Source organism: Pinus tabuliformis, chromosome 6, assembly GCF_031772625.1.
Source record: "Pinus tabuliformis cultivar Carrire ecotype Pingquan chromosome 6, CPIR1, whole genome shotgun sequence".
NCBI lineage: Eukaryota > Viridiplantae > Streptophyta > Pinopsida > Pinales > Pinaceae > Pinus > Pinus tabuliformis.
Window position 1 is genome coordinate 729,528,947 of NC_142292.1, and position 20,339 is coordinate 729,549,285.

The 20,339-nt window shown below is 41.6% G+C and overlaps 1 protein-coding gene across 1 annotated transcript in view; it reads right to left on the reverse strand.

The window, feature by feature from the left end:
- Nucleotides 1-17,967, reverse strand: part of LOC149260776 (kinesin-like protein KIN-7O) — a 162,230-nt gene extending 144,263 nt beyond the window's left edge. The window contains exons 1-3 of the mRNA XM_089460964.1: nt 17,818-17,967; nt 17,474-17,563; nt 17,176-17,328 (exon numbers count right to left, since the gene is read on the reverse strand). Of these exons, the coding sequence (XP_089317090.1) occupies nt 17,176-17,328; nt 17,474-17,563; nt 17,818-17,967 (393 nt within the window). The remainder of the gene's footprint in view (nt 1-17,175; nt 17,329-17,473; nt 17,564-17,817) is intronic.
- Nucleotides 17,968-20,339: the final 2,372 nt, after the last annotated feature.

Below are 20,339 nucleotides of genomic sequence, written 5' to 3' on the forward strand. Positions count from 1 at the left end.
TCTGATCCAAGATAACGATGCCACTGTTGGAAGACATATCAGTCATCCAAAGATGATATGGACAACTGATTTCAGATGTAGGTGTTATTCCATTAGTATGTGTAAACAATAAATGGAAGGAAAATTTCATCTTATTCAGTTCAGCTATGTGGGCATTATCACTCTAAAGCAAGTTTAGGAAAGAAATGTTGGAAGAAATTGTCATTGATGTCAAAGGGTGAATGGGCCAGCATTTGTTTGGTGAATTGTGTGCACAAATCAAGTGAATTTTGGTTCAAGGAGAACCTCCCTGTTTGCTAGCCCTTGTCTCGCCATTTCGTTTGACAGGTGGCACACCCTGTGGGCCCTTTTCATTAAAGAGATTGATTTTTGAAGGTTGAAGCCCCATACGGATGGTTTTGGCACCAGTCTTTGACCCAAAAGTTTATGGTCATAATTCTTAATTCCTGCCCTAAAAGGTCAAATATTGTAATTCAGATTGTCATGAGTCCATGTGTCCAAAACTGCTTTCAAAGAAGGTTAATGAAAGTCAAAAATATATATTTTTCAATGGCCTTTGATCATTCTTGTGAAACCTTAACCTTTAGGGTTTACTGAAAAACCCTAGCCTCTTGATGCTAAGGGTATGTTAATGTTAAATAATGAAACCCTAGTCTACTTAGGGGTTGTTGATAAAGTCTAGAAATCATATTCTTTTGAAGTTTAGGGTTTTGATAATGTTATGATAAAAACCTTAATCCTTTATGGTTTGTTGCTAATGTCTAAATGAAACCCTAGATCTTTAGGGTTTGGAAAATTAAGGTTTATAAGCAAAACCCTTGTAATAGTTATAGTAAGAACCTAGGAATGAAACCTTTAGTATATATTTGTATGTTTAATCAAAACCCTATCCTGAATTGTTTAATATATTGGTCTTGGGTTTACCTAGTAGATATCGATGTGAAATGATAGTGCATCATAGATATGTATATGTGAATATGCTAACTTAATTGTTGATACTCATGTTTTAGTTTGTGAAATCTAGGGTTTGTAACAAAACCCTAGTAGAGATTGATATTCTAAGACATTATGATATTGTTTTCGATTATTGATATGATTTAACTTTGATGATAAAATCTAGGGTGTGCAACAAACCCTAGTAGAGTCTAACATGTAATTCTAAAAAGCATATTGTTGAAACCTTAGATGTATAGTACTATGATTGGATTGTTATTTGATTGAATCTAAGGTTGTGTCTTGAAGATAAAGTCAAGGGTTTATGACAAAACCCTAGCAAGAAGTTGAAGTTTAGTATGTAAAAAGATGTGACCCTTGCTAATTATGAACTTAACTAGGTTTAGGTATTTGATGTCTAAAGTTTGAATGCTTTGATGCTTTCACTATAATGACATGTTTTTAATTGACTTCATGCTTCTGTATATTTGTATTTGGTTGTACTTGCTATTAAAGTTTTGCAAGTACATGATCTTGAAGATCTTGAAGATGTTCATAATAATAAGTATGATGAAGGAAGCTACAAGAATGGGGATAATCAAGTTGACCTTGATGGCATGAGAAAAATGTTGATTTGGAGTAGCATCGGATGTGCTCTAGGCCTCAAATTTTGCAGGGAGGCTTGGACACATGCATTCCAAAGAACCCAGAAACTGTTTTGGGAAATTCCACAGAGAGAAGATTCTATTAAAATAATTAATATTTTTAATGGAGTTCCTAAGTCTAAACTTAGAGAAATTAAAATATTAATGGGTATTAATCTAATTGTGGGTGAATCTTCTAGAAAAAGACGGAGTTCAAGTCAAAAAGATCTGAACCTTTGATTAGGAGTTAATTTAGGTTGTTGGTTGTCCAACAAGAAGATATAAGAAGGGGATTGAGGGTCATTTACAAAACACACCAAGAGAGATCAAGAAATTGATTTTCTGAAGTGAGAAGTTCTCAGGGGGGAAATTCGACTAAGGATATTTCTTGCAGCAGAGGGGCAGGGATAACTTCCAGAGAGAGTGATTTTCTCAACCGGAGAATCATCAGCAGAGAGAGGCAGAGAGTAATCCAGCAGTGGCAGCGCTAAGCCAGAGGGACTGACGCAGAGCCACACAGAGGCAGCGCAAAAGCCGGTGAGGAGTCTAAAATTTGCAAAGGGAATTCGAGTTTCAAAAGCCGGGAGCCGGGCTGTGAGATCGAGAGGCAGAAATCGAATCTCTTGGGCATCAAATCGACCATCCAGAGGAGTGACGCAATCCCCAGAGCTTGATGCTGGGCTGACGCAGATACTGCGCAGAGGTAGCCAGAAACGCTGAGGGCAATCAATGTGAGGTTGGATCAGCCAGGATTTCTAGTGATAGTGTGAGGTAACCTCACAATTATTTCTACCATTATATTTCTCTATAACTGAATAACCCTATGAGGTATTCAATGATGTAGTCAAAATTTTGCTACTGCTTAATAATAATAAACCCTCAGAGTTGTTGCACCGGTTTTCCCGCATTGGGTTTTTCCGAGGACTTTTGTCCAAAAATAACAGTGTCCTGTGTGTTTGTATTTCCTTGCTCAGTTTCTATGTTTCAAAATCATATTTAATTTGGTGTAAGTTGCTTCAGTAATTTACTTCAATATTTCAAGAAGAAATCTGAAATAAGTTTGTAATGTAATTTACAATCTAGGAGAAGTAGATTCAGCTGGTTGTACTAGGATTCCTGAGATTGTTAGATCTAGGAATTTTCACATGGTATCAGAGCTTTTGATTTCAAGCAGGAAGAGCAGATCTAGCACTGAAGCAAGGGCCAACTTGCTGCAGCAAGCAGCGATTCGAATCCCCTGAGGGATTGCACAGCTCTAGCCAAGAGGGCTATATTTCGAGGTTGTCTCTCTCTGAGTGAGTCAACAGAGAGGTAAGACTGTCGGATCGAGGATTTTCCAAGGCAAAGGGAGCCATGCAAAGCCTCAGCGCAATTCTATAGGAACGCAGTTTTCTGCAAGTTCAGTGCTGGGCAGAAAAGTCCTCGAAAGAAGGAAGCAGATCGCATAGTGAGGGAATACTTCCTCAGTGGTTTCTTGCTGGGGAAATCAGTATTTCTCATTTGTTGGGCAACAGAGGAGCAGCAGACTTACCAGCTACACCAGGGAGTACGCAATCCAGCCTAGAAGCTATGTAGTAGGGAGAAAGAGGGAGTTTTTCAACAATTTTCGAAGGATATGGAAACTAGTGGCTTAAGGGATCAAGATAGGTTGGACGGGGCATCCAACTACGTCATCTGGAAGGCTAAAATGTCTTTCCTTCTAAATGAGCATGCCCTCAAGACGTACGTCGACAATGTGGTCATTGAACCTGCGGATGCAAATCCGCTAAGGAAGTACAAGGCTGAGATGCCAAAGGCCAAGAGGATGATCCTGGATGGAGTCAAGGATCACGTTGTGTTCCATGCTGCTAGCAAAGAAAATACTAAGGAGATGTGGGATGCCTTGGCCATGTTGTATCAAGGATCTTCCAAGCAGAGGAAGATGTACTTAGAGAAGAAGTTGAGATCTGCTCAGATGCAGAAGAGAGAATGGGTGGATCCATTCCTCACAAAGCTGAAGGAGACTCGTAATGAGTTGTTGGTTCCGAGGCATATGCACCAGGATTCAGAGTTAGTGAGACTGGCCCTCAATTCTGTCTCAGATGAGTGGCAAGTCTTTGTCCAGAGTATCCTGGGCAGAGCAGCATTGCCTAATTGGGATGAGATGTGGGCAGCTCTAAAACAAGAGGAGCTGAGGAGAGACCTGGTCAAGGTCAAACTTGACGGAAGTAGGAACAGCAGTGGGTCAAAGCCCAAGGAGGAGGAGGAGAATGCAGCCCTTACATCGAAGGTACAGCAGGGGCAACAGAGATGAAAGAAGGACGTCTCCAAGGTGAAGTGTTTCAGATGTGGCGAGATGGGCCACATGCATCCCATTATCCTTTGAAGAAAAAGGACAAGGATGAGAAGCACGATCCTAAGGTTGCAGCCGCGAAGATCGAACAACATGAGTCTACCATGACAGCCGAGATACCTCCAAAAGGGAGGTCGGCTGATTTGGAGTTGTAGTTCGAAAGAGCTACAAATGGGCAAGATTCTTGAGGAATCCACCTCTTCGATCAATACCTTGCTACAGGAGCCCAGTTTTGCAGTAGCAAGATGGACTAGTGTCGGGGAGACAGTTGCAATGGCTAAGAGTGCCAGATTCTGAGCAGCGGAGAATAGAGTTGGCAGCAATGCAAATGGCACAGAGCAAAGGTCAGCAGCAGTGCAGTAGATTCAGAGGGACAATGCAGAGACTAGCAACAATCAGTTCCAGCATTCACATGCTATCATACTGAACACAGTTAGTTCATTAATTTTGGATGTTTTTCAGTTCCTTCTCTCAGCGACTGAGTTGCAGTACGGATGCAGTGTTAGCAGTGGCAATGCTAGCAGCATAGCAGATGTGGCATTTGAGAGGGAGCTATAGTATAGATGAAGCATTGGCAGTGGCAGTGTCAAAGGCAGCAGTACAATTGCAACAGCAGCGCAGTAGTTGGTGGACAGCATGTTAGACATGAATAGCGCAAGGACGATGCTTCAAAGTCAGACCAGTATGAAGCAACATTATATTGCTAGAGCACATTCCTCATTAAGAGGGAGTGTTGATTTGGGGTAGCATCGGATGTGCTCTAGGCCTCAAATTTTGCAGGGGGCTTGGGCACATGCATTCCAAAGAACCCAGAAACCGTTTTGGGAAATTCCACCCAGAGACAATTATATTAAAATAATTAATATTTTTAATGGAGTTACTAAGTCTAAACTTATCGAAATTATAATATTAATGGGTATTAATCTAATTGTGGGTGAATCTAGCCCCAAGGGTTAGTTCAATCGATCAAGTCGGGGCCTCGCCAATGGGAGGTCATAGGGTCGAAACCCGAAAGCTCTTGGGGTTAGGATGGCCGAGGGGTGTGACCCCCTTCGGGTGGGGACCACCCTAGAGACTTCCGATCCTGGACGTAGCGGACCACTGACCATGGTATCCGTGAACCAGAAGTGAAAAAAAAAAAAAAAAAAAAAAAAAATTGTGGGTGAATCTTCTAGAAAAAGACAGAGATCAAGTCAAAACAATCTGGGCGTTTGATTAGGAGTTAATTTAGGTTGTTGGTTGTCCAACAGAAAGATATAAGAAGGGGATTGAGGGTCATTTGGAAAACACATCAAGAGAGATCAAGAAATTGATTTTCTGAAGTGAGAAGTTCTTAGGAGGAAAATTCGATTGAGGAGATTTCTTGTAGCAAAGGGGCAGGGATAGCTTTCGGAGAGAGTGATTTTCTCAGCTGGAGAATCATCAGTAGAGAGAGGCACAGAGTAATCCAGCAATGGCAGCACTGAGCCAGAGGGGCTAACGCAGAGGCAACACAGAATCCAGTGAGGAGTCTAAAATTTGCAGAGGGAATTCGAGTTTTAGTTGTCAGGAGCCGGGGTGTGAGACCAGGATGCAGAAATCGAATCTCCTGGGCAGCAAATCGAGCAGCCAGGGGAGTGATGCAGTCCCCAGAGAGTTTGACGTTGGGCTGACACAGATACTGCGTAGAGGCAGCCAGAAAAGCCAGGGGCAATCAGTCTGGGGTTGGATCAGACAGGATTTCTAGTGATAGTGTGAGGTAACCTCACAATTCTTTTTGCCAGTATTTCTCTCTGTAACTGAATAACCTTGTGAGGTATTCAGAGATGTATTCAAAATTTCACTACTGCTTAATAATAATAAACCCTCAGAGTTGTTGCACCGTTTTCCCGCATTGGGTTTTTCCAGGGACTTTTGTCCAAAAATAAAAGTGTCCTATGTGATTGTATTTCCTTGCTTAATTTCTATGTTTCATTATCATATTTAATTTTTAGTAATTTACCTCAATATTTCAAGAAGAAATCTTAAATAAGTTTCTAATGTAATTTACAATCTAGGTGAAGTAGATTCAGTTGGTTGTAGTAGGATTCCTGAGATTGTTAGATCTAGGAATTTTCACAAAAGAAATGAAACCTTGAAAGGTTGAAGTCTCTCCAATGCTATAAAAGAAAGAAGTTGTCAAGTTGAGAGGGAGTATTGATAGAAGAAAGGTATATCTCCCCAGTTAAGAGGGAGGGTTTATCATGACAGTCAAAAGTAAAAACCTTAAACAAAGAAGGAAATCGAAGATTGAATGAAAGAACTACAGATGGATGTTTGTGAAGTTGCAAAAGACTTGAGAAATGTTGAGGTTGTATTTGGTGCTACTGAAGAAGTGAAAGAAGAAATCTTCTGACAAGTTGTACTTGGATAACTTGATGTTGATATGAGTAGCATCAGAATGTCTGAGGACCCGGAAGGTTTTTGTTTACTTGTATATATACTTAAAGGTTTATTACTGATTGGGGTTGTGATTGTGCAAGATCTCTCCGTAAAAAAATTGAATGTTTGAAGCATGCTTGCAGTGGTGGATATATATCTGATTTAGTTGAATAGAAGAGATGAAACATCTTGTGGCAACAAGATGCTTGGGAGGACATCCGGTCGGCCTATGTGTTGATGTCTAGATCCCGAAGTAGGGAGGGTGGCATTGATCATTGAACTCCGACCTTGGATACGCACCTAGATCCTTGAGTTGGTGTTAGAGCTTAAAATCCTGATGGTACCTAAAGTGGCTAAAGCTTAGTCCCACCAAATTAGAGTACCCTGGTTAGGTATCTAATATGTAGCACCGCGTGTGTTGTGACTCTTCATAGAGTATATCACTTTGAGATCTTCCATGTACCTTTGTATATATGTAATTATGAATACCTCCCTAATTAAGAGGGAGCGTTGAAGAATGTAACTAGTGTTGTTCTTCATAATTGTATATGAGTCATGATGTAATGTATTTGTCAAAAGAAAGAAAAGAATTTATTATAAAACAAATTGACTTATTAAAGCATGTGTTTCATGCTTCGGTCAATGGTTCTTAGGTAAAAGCCTCCATTATAGGCTTCTAGTGTTTATGTCAAGTGTCCTTGTCCATGTCATAATGTAAAAGACTCTTCTCGGGCTTTGTCAACCAAGAAAGAAAATTATTTTTATGTAAAATATGTCATTTAGGCCTCCTCCACCAAGTCGACCTCAACCTGGACAAGTCAGCCTAATTGAGTGGCAGAATCTACTATATAAAGGCAACCACTTGACCTCATTTGAAGCACATAACCAACAAGTTCGATTTGTAGTTGTTAGAGGCAGAAAAAAGTGTGAAATTCAAGGAAGAGGAAGGAAACCCTAGCGAAGGAGGAGGTATTTGTCAAGCATAAGAAGTAGATTTTCTCTCTCTTTATCTCACACGTGCAAAGTTGTTGGGTTGCTGGAAGGGCCGAAATCGCAGTACTATAGCTGGGCCGAAATTTTGGTGTTGTTGGGGGCCGAAATTCTAGGTTGTTGCTAGGCTATAGCTGTTGGACAAGAAGAGATTACTCAAATTTGCTTAATCATCCTAGAAGGCTGACTTGGAGGAGAAGGAAGGTCTTTTGGTCATGTTTAAGGTCTTTCTCTATCTCAATTTGATTAGTGGAAGAGTTTGACTGGGTTTTCCCTTAGACAGGGGTTTTAGCCCTAGCTGAGGGCCTACAGCCGGTGACATTGATCTTCATGTTTTGATTTGATGATTGCTTGATGAAAAAAAAAAAAAAAAAGATAACAAGAATACAAGAAATAACACAAGTAATTATCAATATAGGAAAAATCTTTCTGCCTTTCTGATTTTCTAGCACATTTGACTTGATAATTAGTCATTTATCCAGTGGTATCGGAACCAGTGGAACCACGTGATCTGACCAATTTCAGGGTTAAATCAGTCCAATTTGAGATCTGGAACAAGAAATGGCCGGTTTGGTACCAAAACAGCCTTTTTTCACTAAACCAACATGTTTTGTAAAATGTGAACAAAGAAGTTCCAAACATATTTAAAAACAAAAAAACCAAGAATTTGTTATCAGGGAAACATAATATTCAAGCATAGGGCCTTACTATTGTTGAAGGAAATGTAACTAGGCTAGGTCTTCATAAATGTAATTTTCATATTTGTACTTATTCAAGAAAAGAGAAATTATTTTTGTATTATTTGTTAATGAGTTTCTTGCTCATTGAAAATAGGTCAAGCACATTTTGAAATGCTTCTTGAGAGTCAAAGTCAAAATGTAATTAGGATAAGACCCTTTGAGGGCATGTTACATCATGTATGACATCATACAAGGTCAAGGGAACACCTCCAAGCATGGTCAAATCCTCTCTTGGCATCAACGTGGTCTCCAAGCAGCAAAACGATGGGTAAAAATTGAATTATAGTGTGTAATGATCCTAAACAAGAATGTAAGTGATATACAAAGCATGCAAACAATCCAGCAATCAAAAAAACGAAATATACATTAAGCACCCATGGAAACACTAGAAATAGAGAATTGTTGAGCCATTTTATTACTTCTTCAAGAGCAAAATACAATAGTAAAATAGAATGGTGCACCTGGGCTTGTCTCAATGGAAAAGTTTGACAAAACCCAGGGGAGAAAATGTTGAACTGAAGGCTGCTTCAACTGCTGCACCAAACTGAACTGCGTTGCCCCAGAATCTGTTGATTTCTAAGGGTTGGAATCACAACTTCCCGTGCTTAGAAAATTATGAGATTTCAGCTCCTTGCTCCCTGGCTTAAACCCAGAAAAACCCACGAAGGAATTGCCAAATGTTGACCTCAGAATTTGGCCCAGATTTCCCTTAGTTCCTCTAACTACTGGCTGAGTTGGGACACCTGTTTTACCCCTTAGATCTGCCCAAAAAATTCTATAAAATCAAGAATGTTATCCTTGCCCAAAACCTAGAAAAACCCAGAAAGGGTTTCCCTTGGTTCCAACCTTCAAAATTGACCTTTCACAGCTTGGCCCTCCTCCAATTTTGAATTCTGTTGTTGTGACTGATCCTGTCAATCTTTGCTCTCCCAACTCCAGCAATCCTCCTCAAATGGCCCTCCAAGTGATCTCCTACTTCTCCCGGCTAGCGCCAACTCTACAATTCCTTCTGCCAACTCTCACGTGAGCCTAGTGGTGGCTCTCTGCGCATGCCTCAGGTAACTGTAAATCGAACTGTTGGGATCCTGGCTCTGTTGGCTCCAAAACTCACAAGAAAGGTTGACCCTTTGTTGCTCTCCCAATCCTCTAACTCTCCCAGCAAATGCTTGATCACGGATAGCTCCAAACTCCCCCTACATATTCTCCAGCTAGCCAGAAATACACACTCCCTATTGTGGTTGAATGGTAGTGTTGTACACACTCCCAGAACTCCTGAAATACTTATGGAATTGCCTCTCTAGAGCGAGCACAGATGGTCCCCCGAAGTAGAGGTTGAATCTCCCGCTTGAGAGATTCATGGCTAAACAGTCGATTGACTCAGCGAAACAGTAGAGCGAATAGTCAAGTAATTTTGATTACAAGGTGTAAGAATCAATCCAAATGAGAGCTCTCTCCTCCTTTTATCTTTGTGGGCCTTCCTTGCCTCATGTGGGCCCCTCCATCCAGCACTTCGAATTCCCTCCAAACCATTTGAATGGCCTAGTTCGAATTCCCACGTGGGTGGCCCCCACCTTCCACTAGCAACCAAATTAAGTCGAATTTCCTCCTAAGTCCCTAAGTCGAAAATGTTGGGTTCTTTCCCTTAGCCAAAATTGTGCAAAAATGTGTGGAAACACCCTGTTACAAATGTGTTTGAGAAGGGACATGACAGTCCTCCCCTCCCAAATGTTGCTTGCCCTCAAGCAACCTCAAAGTTGGGTGCTCCAAAATGTGCTCACCCTCCCAGGTGGCATCCTCATCCGACAAGCTCCTCCAATGCACCAAAAATCGCTTGTCCTCAAGCAATGCCTAAGCAAGCATCCTCTCTAACTGTTGCTCCCCACTATCACTGCAAAATGTGCCAGGGTCCCAGATGTGCCACTGGATTGTGCCTGACCTCTACACTGTCCTGATATAAAAGAATCCTTCAATACCAGGATCCCAAGCAATCTTGTCCAACATGAAGCTCCCCTCGCTCCATTCACTATCCTGCCCAGTTAAAGTACTAGAAGTCCCTTGCTCCATCAGTGACTCGCTAAAGCCCAATGGAAGATCTTTATGATCTCCCCCTGCAGTAGCTGACACATCCCTAAAGGTTATTGAGTTGTGAAGAGTTTTGATGCCCCAGTTCCCTGCTAGTCCCAGAGTGGTGCCACCATGTTGACGTTGCGCTACTCTGACTGTGTCATACTCCCTATCGTGCTCTATCAGTATCCTCCTCTCATGGAACACGATGGTGGAGTAATGAAAGTGCCGAGACACATCCTGCCTGGGCATCTCCATGGCATCAATTCCTACCCATCTAAATCTAACTCCGAATTTGTACAACAACAGAGAATGTCTGCCTCCCCATATGATGAAACCCTCTATGAAACCCATGTGTCATCCCATGAGCGAGCTATATCACCTTCTACCACGACTCCGCTCATCACGAGTGATCTATCGATCAACTAAATCCCTGCATCCCATAGCCAGATCTGTTGCGGCATAGCCCTGTCAACGGATGGAATCCCTCTGGCCCTCATCTCTAGTCCCTGCATGTGATCACTATATAGGCTCCATATATCGCGGGCTAATCTGATGCATGCTAATCTGCCCTGTGTCTGCCACTATGTAGTACCGATGATTGCTGGGAGCCACGTGTGCCAAAGAGCTACCCCTTGAATGCAACCAAAAGATGGGTATCCAATACTCGTAATCGACTTAGGGTATGTGGACCCCTCCTGTCCCTGCCAACCATCTCCCCTGGCTCTGCCATCCGCCCTCTCGATAATGTGCTAATACAATGTTTGGAGGTTGGACACATACTGGAAAGCTGCTTCAATCGTACACGGTATCCTTTGCTCATGCATGGTTCTGACATGCCCTGTGGAAAGAGTGACACATATCTCCCTCGTGACCTGCTCCCCAAGCGTACACTCACTGATGAACAATATGCCACCCCTGCAAATGATCAGTTCATCCCCCAACCTGTGGTTATCAACTCGTGCACCAACCCAATGCCACCACTGAGAAATCTCTCCCCTAATGCGTTGAGTGTCATCCCAATATCTCAGGTGAGCTCCCTGTCCCCAGCTACTCGCACTCAGAGTGTCAAAGGACAACAGCCAAGTCGTCTATGCCTATAAGTGATGTACAAGAGGGACAGGCATGTGAGTCCCCATGGATACCATCGAGTATCGCTCATCTGCATCCCCATCGATCCTGGGTGAAGTACACCCAAAGGTATGTCTGGTGTCTCCGTCCATAAGTCTCCTTGAAGGCAACCCTCCAAGACCTCGCTATGCAAAACCATATGCCCCTACATCCCACTGAGTATCCTTGTAGTCCTCGACTTGGCACTGTACCCTGCAGCCTATTCCTGTACAGCACTGGATACCCCGTGCTACTATTGTACCATCCTGTATCGTCTTGTATCCTACCTATGTCACTGTATCTGGCTCTCCCCACGTGTACTTGATGCGAGGTGAGTCGCTCAATGCAAACCAACATGCTACATAAAACAACCACGCATCTCCATGCTCCTCTGCAAGCCACTACTCATCACTGCATACCTCTATACAACACTGGATGATAGGTTCTAAAATTGGGTCTATATGCATCAAGTCGCATCCCTCTGCATAAGACTAGACTCTGCAGCATATCCTTGTGCACCCCTCGTACCACTACCTACTGTCATGCCACCCTGTATCATATGACATCCTACATGTGCCAATGCATCCACCAATCTACTAGTAATCCCTCCATGATGTGGGCTACATCTCCCCATCTGCCCTGAAAGACCTGAGCGGTCCGACTCCTCACATGCCAATGGGAATGACACTATTGTGCCTATCCTCAGTAGCTCCAGTGTCCAATATACCAATGAGAGAGCACCGTCTCCATGTAATGCCTTGTCCGGTGGTTTGCCAATGCCACCTCCTCCTACCAACTCCTTCCATAGTAGGCTAATCACCCTATGACTCCATGCACAATCAATATGCCAAGACAACTCATGAAATTGGTCTGCTCCCCTGTCAAACCATCTTGTCACTAGTGTTGTCCCAGGCTCTGATGGAGATTTGAAAATGTGTGTGCGCCCAAACATTGGATCCATCACGCAGCTACTACCGTCACCTAACAACTCTATGATGTAATGGGAAATGTCACCTGGATCCCAACGACAGTCTGGCACTCGAGTCCCTATGGTTATCCATGACCTCTGTTGAAATGTGGCCATGGATGTATCCAACCACCTAGCCTGCTCCATCAGGTACTAGCTCAGTACCTCTCGCCACCCAATCCCAAAGGAGGGATCGAATGTACAATCCCATGTGGAAGAAACAAGCCCTCCAAGCTGATGTGGTGTCATACTCAGCTCATGTCGCTCAATCCTACTAACCTAACCATCCGCTAGGGTATGTCTTGAGTCTTAACAACGTTGCCTCCCTCAATCCAATGCATAAGGGTGGGCTAATAATGTTGTAGATCTCGTCAATGTGCCTCTGAAACAAACTGTGTTGAAATCCCAATGTGCGGTCTCTATGCTACCCCTCATCAATGGCTAGCCCAAAGGATGGTTGCACATCCTCCTCCATCATGGACTCAACATGAGCCTCCAACTGCTCCTCCATAGACAATCCAACATGCAAGACATGCTTGCCAATCAACTGCAGGTGACTGTCGTCTGGTAACTCTAGCATAGATCTAGATGCCTCTGTACCTATCGGCTCCTCATCAACGGTGGAGATGTCTCCCGACACCTCATCAACCTGTGGTGCGCTACTATCACCTGAGTACTCAGTCACAACCCCGGATACCTCATCAATGGATACCTCAACAACGGATGGCACCTCCTCAATGGTGGACACCTCTGTGTCTCTTGGCACCTCATCAATGGAAGGCCCTGTGGGTGTGTGCTCTACTCTCTCCCCAAGGTGTCAACCAGAGCTATCAAAGGAATCTCCAACAAGGGTGACTCCTGCGTCACACTGGACACATTGACATGCTCCTCACGCTCTAGTGTGCCCAAAAAAACCTCCTCCTTAGGCTCTTGATATCTAAAGCTAGGTCTCCACTAGCAAAAGCACCCCCTGGTCTCACCCTCTAATTGTCCCTGTCCTATCTACTCCTTTTGAGGAGATCTGATGCCCTGATTTGTCGACTTTCCCCACACAATGTAGATGGTTGCACCCCCACGGCCTACGCACCACTAATGTCTCTGTTGTAAGGATGAGAATGGATTTGGTCCAACACCTTCCTCAACTGGGTCAATCTCTCATCATTCCAATGGATTCCACCCCAGAATTCCTGCATACTAAATCAACAAAAGAATATGCTCAATGTGATGAAGGTCAACAAAAGAATATGCTCACATAAGGAGCATAAGATTGTTGACTAAGAAGCAAGAAGAAATGTTGACAAGTCCAGAAAGCAAGCAATGAAGGAATGCTCTCACAAGAAGCATTAGATGGTTGACCTATCTATCTGAGGAGAAGCAAATGAAGAAAGAGATCAAGCATGTGAAGAACACCATGATCACCAAGGATCACTATCTGACAAAATGCCTTGATAAGACATCTCCCGAAAGAAGGCAGGACAACTCTGATAAAAGAAGAAAGGACCCTTGACACCTTTGAAGGCCTTGGAGATACAAAAGGTGCAGATAACTGATTCTACTCTACAGAGATGTCGTGATGAAGAAGCCATCCAACAAAAGAAAAATCAATGTTGAAGCAATATCAGAATGAAGTCATAATGGGCTACTAGGTCAAAGCATGTAACCTAGCAAGTATTATGAAGCATCCATGAGGAGAGCATTTCGAAGCATGGACAAGATGACAAAGTAGTAGCCAAAGATGACAAGAAGAACCTGATAGTCACTTTCCACAAAGCAATGACATGACAAACCAAGAAGGAAAGTGATCGATGGATGGTGCCCTACCGAGAAGAAGCTCGATCGAAGACTTCATGACATCAAGAAAGGAAGAAGATCAAGCAAGTTGAAGGTCCCACAAAGAAGAAGTTGTTGATGAAGAAAAGAGTCCCCAGTTAAGAGAAAGCTCTGACATGACACTGATCAAGAGGGAGTTTTTGGATCACCCCTAATTACAAAGGAGTGACAATAGTGTTTTCCATTTCATGGGTTGTGCACTAGACCAGGACTAACAGCCGTAAGTCTAGATGAAGGCCATGAATGGAAATGTAGACACAAGATAGACACAACATTCTTGTCTTCACTTGGGAAGAAAGAATGGGAGGATTAGGTAATCATCTGGCATCCGATACTCTTTGAGGATGTGTAGGGCATCCAACACAAGAGTAGGCAAGAGGACCGATGTTCGTTGAGGGTTGGAACCCAAGATAAGAATAGTCCTAGAAGGTCATACTCGGAGCACACCCAGGTGGGTATGTACCTTGAAAGACAATGATGAAGGTGTCTATAAATCATTGGTCTCGCCAACATTGTAGCTCATGGTCTCGTAAAGAGATGGAGTTTTTAGTCAAGGCCTTGCACTATGACAATGTTGATGAATATGATGCTATAACAGATGGATTGCAAATCCGGTTTCTCTTATGTGAATTCTTCAAGATTAAAAATTGGCAAACACCTTGTAATATTGTATGGATACCTCCCTAGTTAAGAGGGAGTGTTGAAAGAAATGTAACTAGGCTAGGTCTTCATAAATGCAATTTTGATATTGGTACTTATTCAAGAAAAGAGAAATTGTTTTTGTATTACTTGTCAATGAGTTTTTTGCTGATTGAAAATAAGTCAAGAACATTTTGAAGTGCTTCTAGAGAGTCAAAGCCAAAATGTAATTATGATAAGACCCTTTGAGGGCATGTTACATCATGTATGACACCATACAAGGTCAAGGGAACACCTCCAATCATGGTCAAATCCTCTCCTAGCATCAACATGGTCTCTAAGCAACAAAACGATGGGTAAAAATTGAATTATAGTGCAAACTGTAAGTCGGCCTTAAAGACAGTCAAGTCGGCCTAAAGAGGAGGGACAGACCTTTATTTATAGAGGTTGTCCACTCCTCATTCAACGTGGAATACAAGCTCTGAAATACGCAAGAAAAGGGAGACAAGAAAGCCGATATAAGAAGTCTACAAGAGCAGCAAGACAAGAAGAAAAATAGCGAGGTGCAGCGTTGTTTCTAGGGCATCAACAACCACATGTGCGAGGAAGAAAGGACCTGTCTACGGCCAAGTATAGCAGGAAATCATAATAGCAAATATCTATGTTTTGGGCTAATATACTAGGCCTACAAAGGCCTCCTACTCTAGCATTGAAGGTAACCTCACAAATGAAGGAAGGAGAGACAAAACCGAGGAAGATAGGACTGTTTCTAGGGCTAGAAACAGTCACACGTGCGAGGTGCAGGAAGGGTTTGACAACAACTTAAGGCAGCAGCATGAATATCCTCATTCAGATGTATACCTAGGCCTACAAGGTCTCCAAAGAAAAGTGAAGAAGCCTCTATCTATAACAAAGTAAAGAAGACCTAATATTCTAGGGTTTCCTAACCTAGAAGACAAAGTGCCGAAAGATGTGCCAGAAGTGACAGTGCAGAAGAAGGAAGGATTTGACTTATGCTTGGAGGATATCCTAGTCAAGGGTCTAGGGTTTGGCAGTTGTTCAAATAAGAAGCTTCAATAAGAGAAATCTTACAAAGGGTTTTCCTCTCAAGAGTGGAGAGGGTTTGTCCCTAGCAGAGAGCCAAATTTTGTGTTCTTGTTATTTTGTTTTGATAGCAGTTTGATGAAGCACACACATATGCACTAATAAGAAGAAGAAGAAGAATAAGCTAACAAGAAAAGTAAAAAGACTTCACAAATTGTTATCAAGTCTCAGAGAATCATCACAACACTACTTTGCCCTAGATTCTCTAACAACTATTGCTATGGAATTCATGCTAATGTTAAATTCATCCTTTCACTTAAACTTTTAACATTACCATGAATTGACTCGGGATGTTTGAGAATGGTTTTGACCTTAACACATTTCATATGGAGAAAGTAGAATTTAAAATCTCATTCAAAATACAGCAGACTTAACAATTTTTCAGTAATGGCGGAATTGCAATGCTTCCAAAGTATTTTGTCATGTACAAAGGTTTCAAGAGCACCAAGCCCTCTATGTACCTTAATGTCGGTGGCATTGGTTGTCAAACTCCTCTATCATGACCCTACTAAAAATATACCCATCACTCAAACAAAATCTTGAGTAGACATGCTATATTTTTTCTATCTTATTTTAATGGTTAGAGGGTGATTTTGATGACAAAGATCCAAATATAGGCATTGATTTTGATGATATGTAGGTATTTGTTGTAGCATGATTTCTCTAGGATGCTAGAGGTCATCTAGAGTCCGTTTGTTGATGTATTTTCGATTCAGATATGGATTGCACTTGACGCTATTCTGGTTATGTGCACCCATATATGCTATATAAATGAGAACTTTTGCTTATTTGTGTATAAATGGTTTGGATTCATATGAATGGACATGAATATATATGTTTTTCTTTAGAATTTAAATATTTTATGTGTTTTGGGTCAACCAGATTTTTTGTCCAGTTTTTTTACTGGTTCCTGGTTCAGAGGGTTTTCCTGTTTGATCGCCGATTTGCTTCCGATAACATTGCCATTATCTGGTGCAGAAACATTCCCATCCATAGAAACATGATTTTACACATGCATACATTGGAACAAGCATTTGGTGTTCCACAGATGATTTGTTTCAAGCTCTAATATTCCTAACCTCTAAACAATCCTAGAATCCAAGCTCAGCACATAAGAAGAAGCATAAGAGAACTAAAAGTTGTGCCATTTTACTTAGGCATCTAAAACCAGATGAGAAATACATTTTTAATGGAGCTTCACATAATGGTGGCATCTTAGTTCCGATTCTATATTTTCATACAAAAGACTCGGTAGTAGAATTATCAAGTCAGGAATTGAGCACACGATCTATACAGTGCAAAATATAGAAAGTTTATATGCTATGTCTTAAACTTTGATGCAGAAATCCATAGAGAATAAAAAAGATAGTATACATGAACAACTCAGAAAAGGAAATATGCCAATATCTCAACTCCTAGTACCTTGCGCAGATATTCTTTGAGCAAATTAACTTCTGTCTCAACCTTTCTTAGCATCCTGTCCCCTTCCTCTTTAACTGCCTCCACAGCCGACTTTTCTCTGGCACTGAAAACAGCCTTTTCCTCCTCCAATTGTAAAGAGGCATCCACAACTTGCTGTGTTATACGTTGTGTTGTACAAAATAAAAATGAAAAAGGAAAAATTAGCTGAGGATCAATACGAACTGAACAGTTGTTAGCAAACAGTGACATAAGAGAAACATAAACTGAAACAACTTCCTCTAATGTATTTCCAACTTACCATAGCCAGCTCTTCTTTTTCCTTCAATATGGCGCTCGCTGAATCTTCTAGCTGTTTGCAAATGGCTTCACGCTCATGGAATTGTTCAGCCTGTATGCAAAGGCAAAAGAAAATCACTGGTAAAGGCAGTTTCCATCCTAACCTACAGCACCATCTAACAACAGTTCATTTTGTCAAACTAGATCAAGGACAATATTAGAGCAGATATTTAAAAGAGAACCATAGAACGCCCTTCAGTAACCTTAAATAAGCAATCCTATAATATCTCAACAAAGATGCAACTGATTACCAAAAACATACATGGCTGCAAAAACTACCACCACTAAACAACATCAACTACATACCAATGCAGCATGCTTCTCCTGAAGTGAATTTAACTCTAAAGATGTTAATTCCATCTTCTCCAAGGCAACTTCCAACTCATAAGCCAATGTTTCCCTCTCTTCATCTGCAACAAATAAATCATTTTCCAATGCTGCAAGTTTGTCCTGCATCTCAGATTAAACTCTCTCTAGATTATTATAATTTTCTGGCCTTCAATTGATAAACCTAGACTCTTCAGTAATTTTTTAATTATCAGAAATATACACACTAGCTAATAAAAGCATTACAACAAACAGATACAGTGATCAGAGAATATCACAAACTTAAATGTCACTAACAAATTTGTTCAAAGAAACATCATTTTACATATGAAAGCATGCGTTTGGAAGGTTATTGGAAACTAAGTAAATAAAAGAAAATAGGGTTAAGCTAATCTAAGACTGAAGGTAAACGTAAAGGCAACTATTCTAGGTCTCAGCCCTATGTAAGTCATAATGAACAAAAATCTTTTTGTATTGCTAGATAATGTTGTCCACATTGTCCATCCTGAACAATATGCCCTGAAAATGATTCTGAAAGAATTCTCTCTTGACAAGAACAAGGAAGCTATAGACCTTGTTTCTCCAGTGCTGTAAAGTTTTCATCTATATAAAACTAGCCCCTTTCGATATTTCATAGGATCTTCTAAAGTGATAATTACTTCTTATGATTTCTTAAGCTAATCTTTTCTTGCATTCACAGTCATCATAAATCAAATACACAAAAGATCTCAACAGTAGAAACAAAATGCCAGTAGGATCATAAAGAGACAGCCAAAAGGGAAAACCCACTTGGGAGAAAAACCCAGCAACCTTTTCCTTAGAGAAATTCCTCAATTCAACAAGAGATACATCTAATTCTACTAGTCAAATTCAAAGTCAAACTGACCAGCAATATAGCCTTGCTCAAACCTGTTGACCTAGGTTGTCATTGATGTCAATATGGCAATATTCTAGATACTAGATGATGATATGGAGCCAAGGGGAAGCAGAGCAGATCCATGAAGAGACAGGAGCAAGGCCATTAGGATAGCCAAGCCATAAGCAAGAGGAGTTACCAAAGGAGGCAGATCAAAGCATATTACAGGATATCAGAGCAAGAGAGGCATTCATATATGCAAGGAGGTCTTTGAAAGACACTGCCAAGCCAGAGGAGCCACATTGGAGCAAGAGGAGTTACAGGAGGAACCATATATATATATATATATATATATATATATATGCCAAAACAGGCATATCAGAGCAAGGAGGCATATCAGAGCAAGAGGAGCCATATCGGAGGAGCGTTGCTTGTAATACATGCCCAAGAAGCACCTATAGGAGTGCTGCCTGTGATATATACCAGAACAGAGTTATCGGAGCCATACTTAAAGACCATAAATATATGCTAAAGAAGAGGAACAAACGGAGCAAACAAAGCCATCGGCGATATGGAGGAAGCAGACAGAGCTAACAGGAGCAGACAGGGTCATATGCGTGAAATTACACATATGCGTGCAATTACACTATCGGGAGCCATTGGAGGAGCAAGGATGCATATACACTATCGGAGCGGAAAAGGCAGAATTCATACAAGTATACCATACAAATACACTATCGGAGGCCATATATGCATGCATTTACAGGCGTCAGCCTGTGTTTTTTCATATGTTTTAATGGAATTACTGTGTTAAAGGATCGTTTGGCAGGGCGCATTCCATGGAACTAGTTTTGAAGGCAGAAAAACCCAAATACATTAAGTATCGGGCGTAAAACACAGTTGGATTGAGAATCTGGATCTCAAATCCTTTAGACAGAGATTTTGAACGTTATCAGGTCCGTAGAAACCCAAATTACATCAATCCTGTGTATTTCCTTATCGCATCACTGAAAGCCTTTTACACTGGAAAATCACGCTAAACACTTAGCGGATCCAGAAAAACGGACTTGAAAATATATGCATGGGAGTTTTGGGATCCAATCAGGTCCGGGACTTACATCGCATCGGCATATCGGAGCGGGAGTGTATTAAGTGTTAAGCGCCATTGTAAATCGCCGATAGCGATCAGCGATATCGCATCGGACCAAAGGAATAGCGTCGATAGTGCAGTCCATTGGGACCTCCGATCGTCGATAAGGTGATTTGATCTGGACCATCAAATCTCATCGCTCCAGATCAACGGTCACAAATGCTTGGCGCGTTGACTTCGGCGTATGGTAAGCGCGCCGATAGGAAAAGGTAAAAACCAGTGTTTTGGGGTATTTTTCAAAGTATTTCTGTTTAAAAGGAAAACAGGCTGATATAGTTAAAAGGGTGATCCGCAGGGTGATTCGGGGTGTTTAGGCATTCTTCAAGGACATTCTGGTTCCGAAAGGAAAAGGCATGGATCATGTGGAAAAGGTTTTGGGCAGATTGCGATGAAACTATGGAGGAGCGGATCCCTACAGTATTAATGCGAGTGTATGGATTCTTCAAGTCCGCCCTTTAGTTTTTTGGCTGTGTTCGATCGTAATTCCTGTGTATT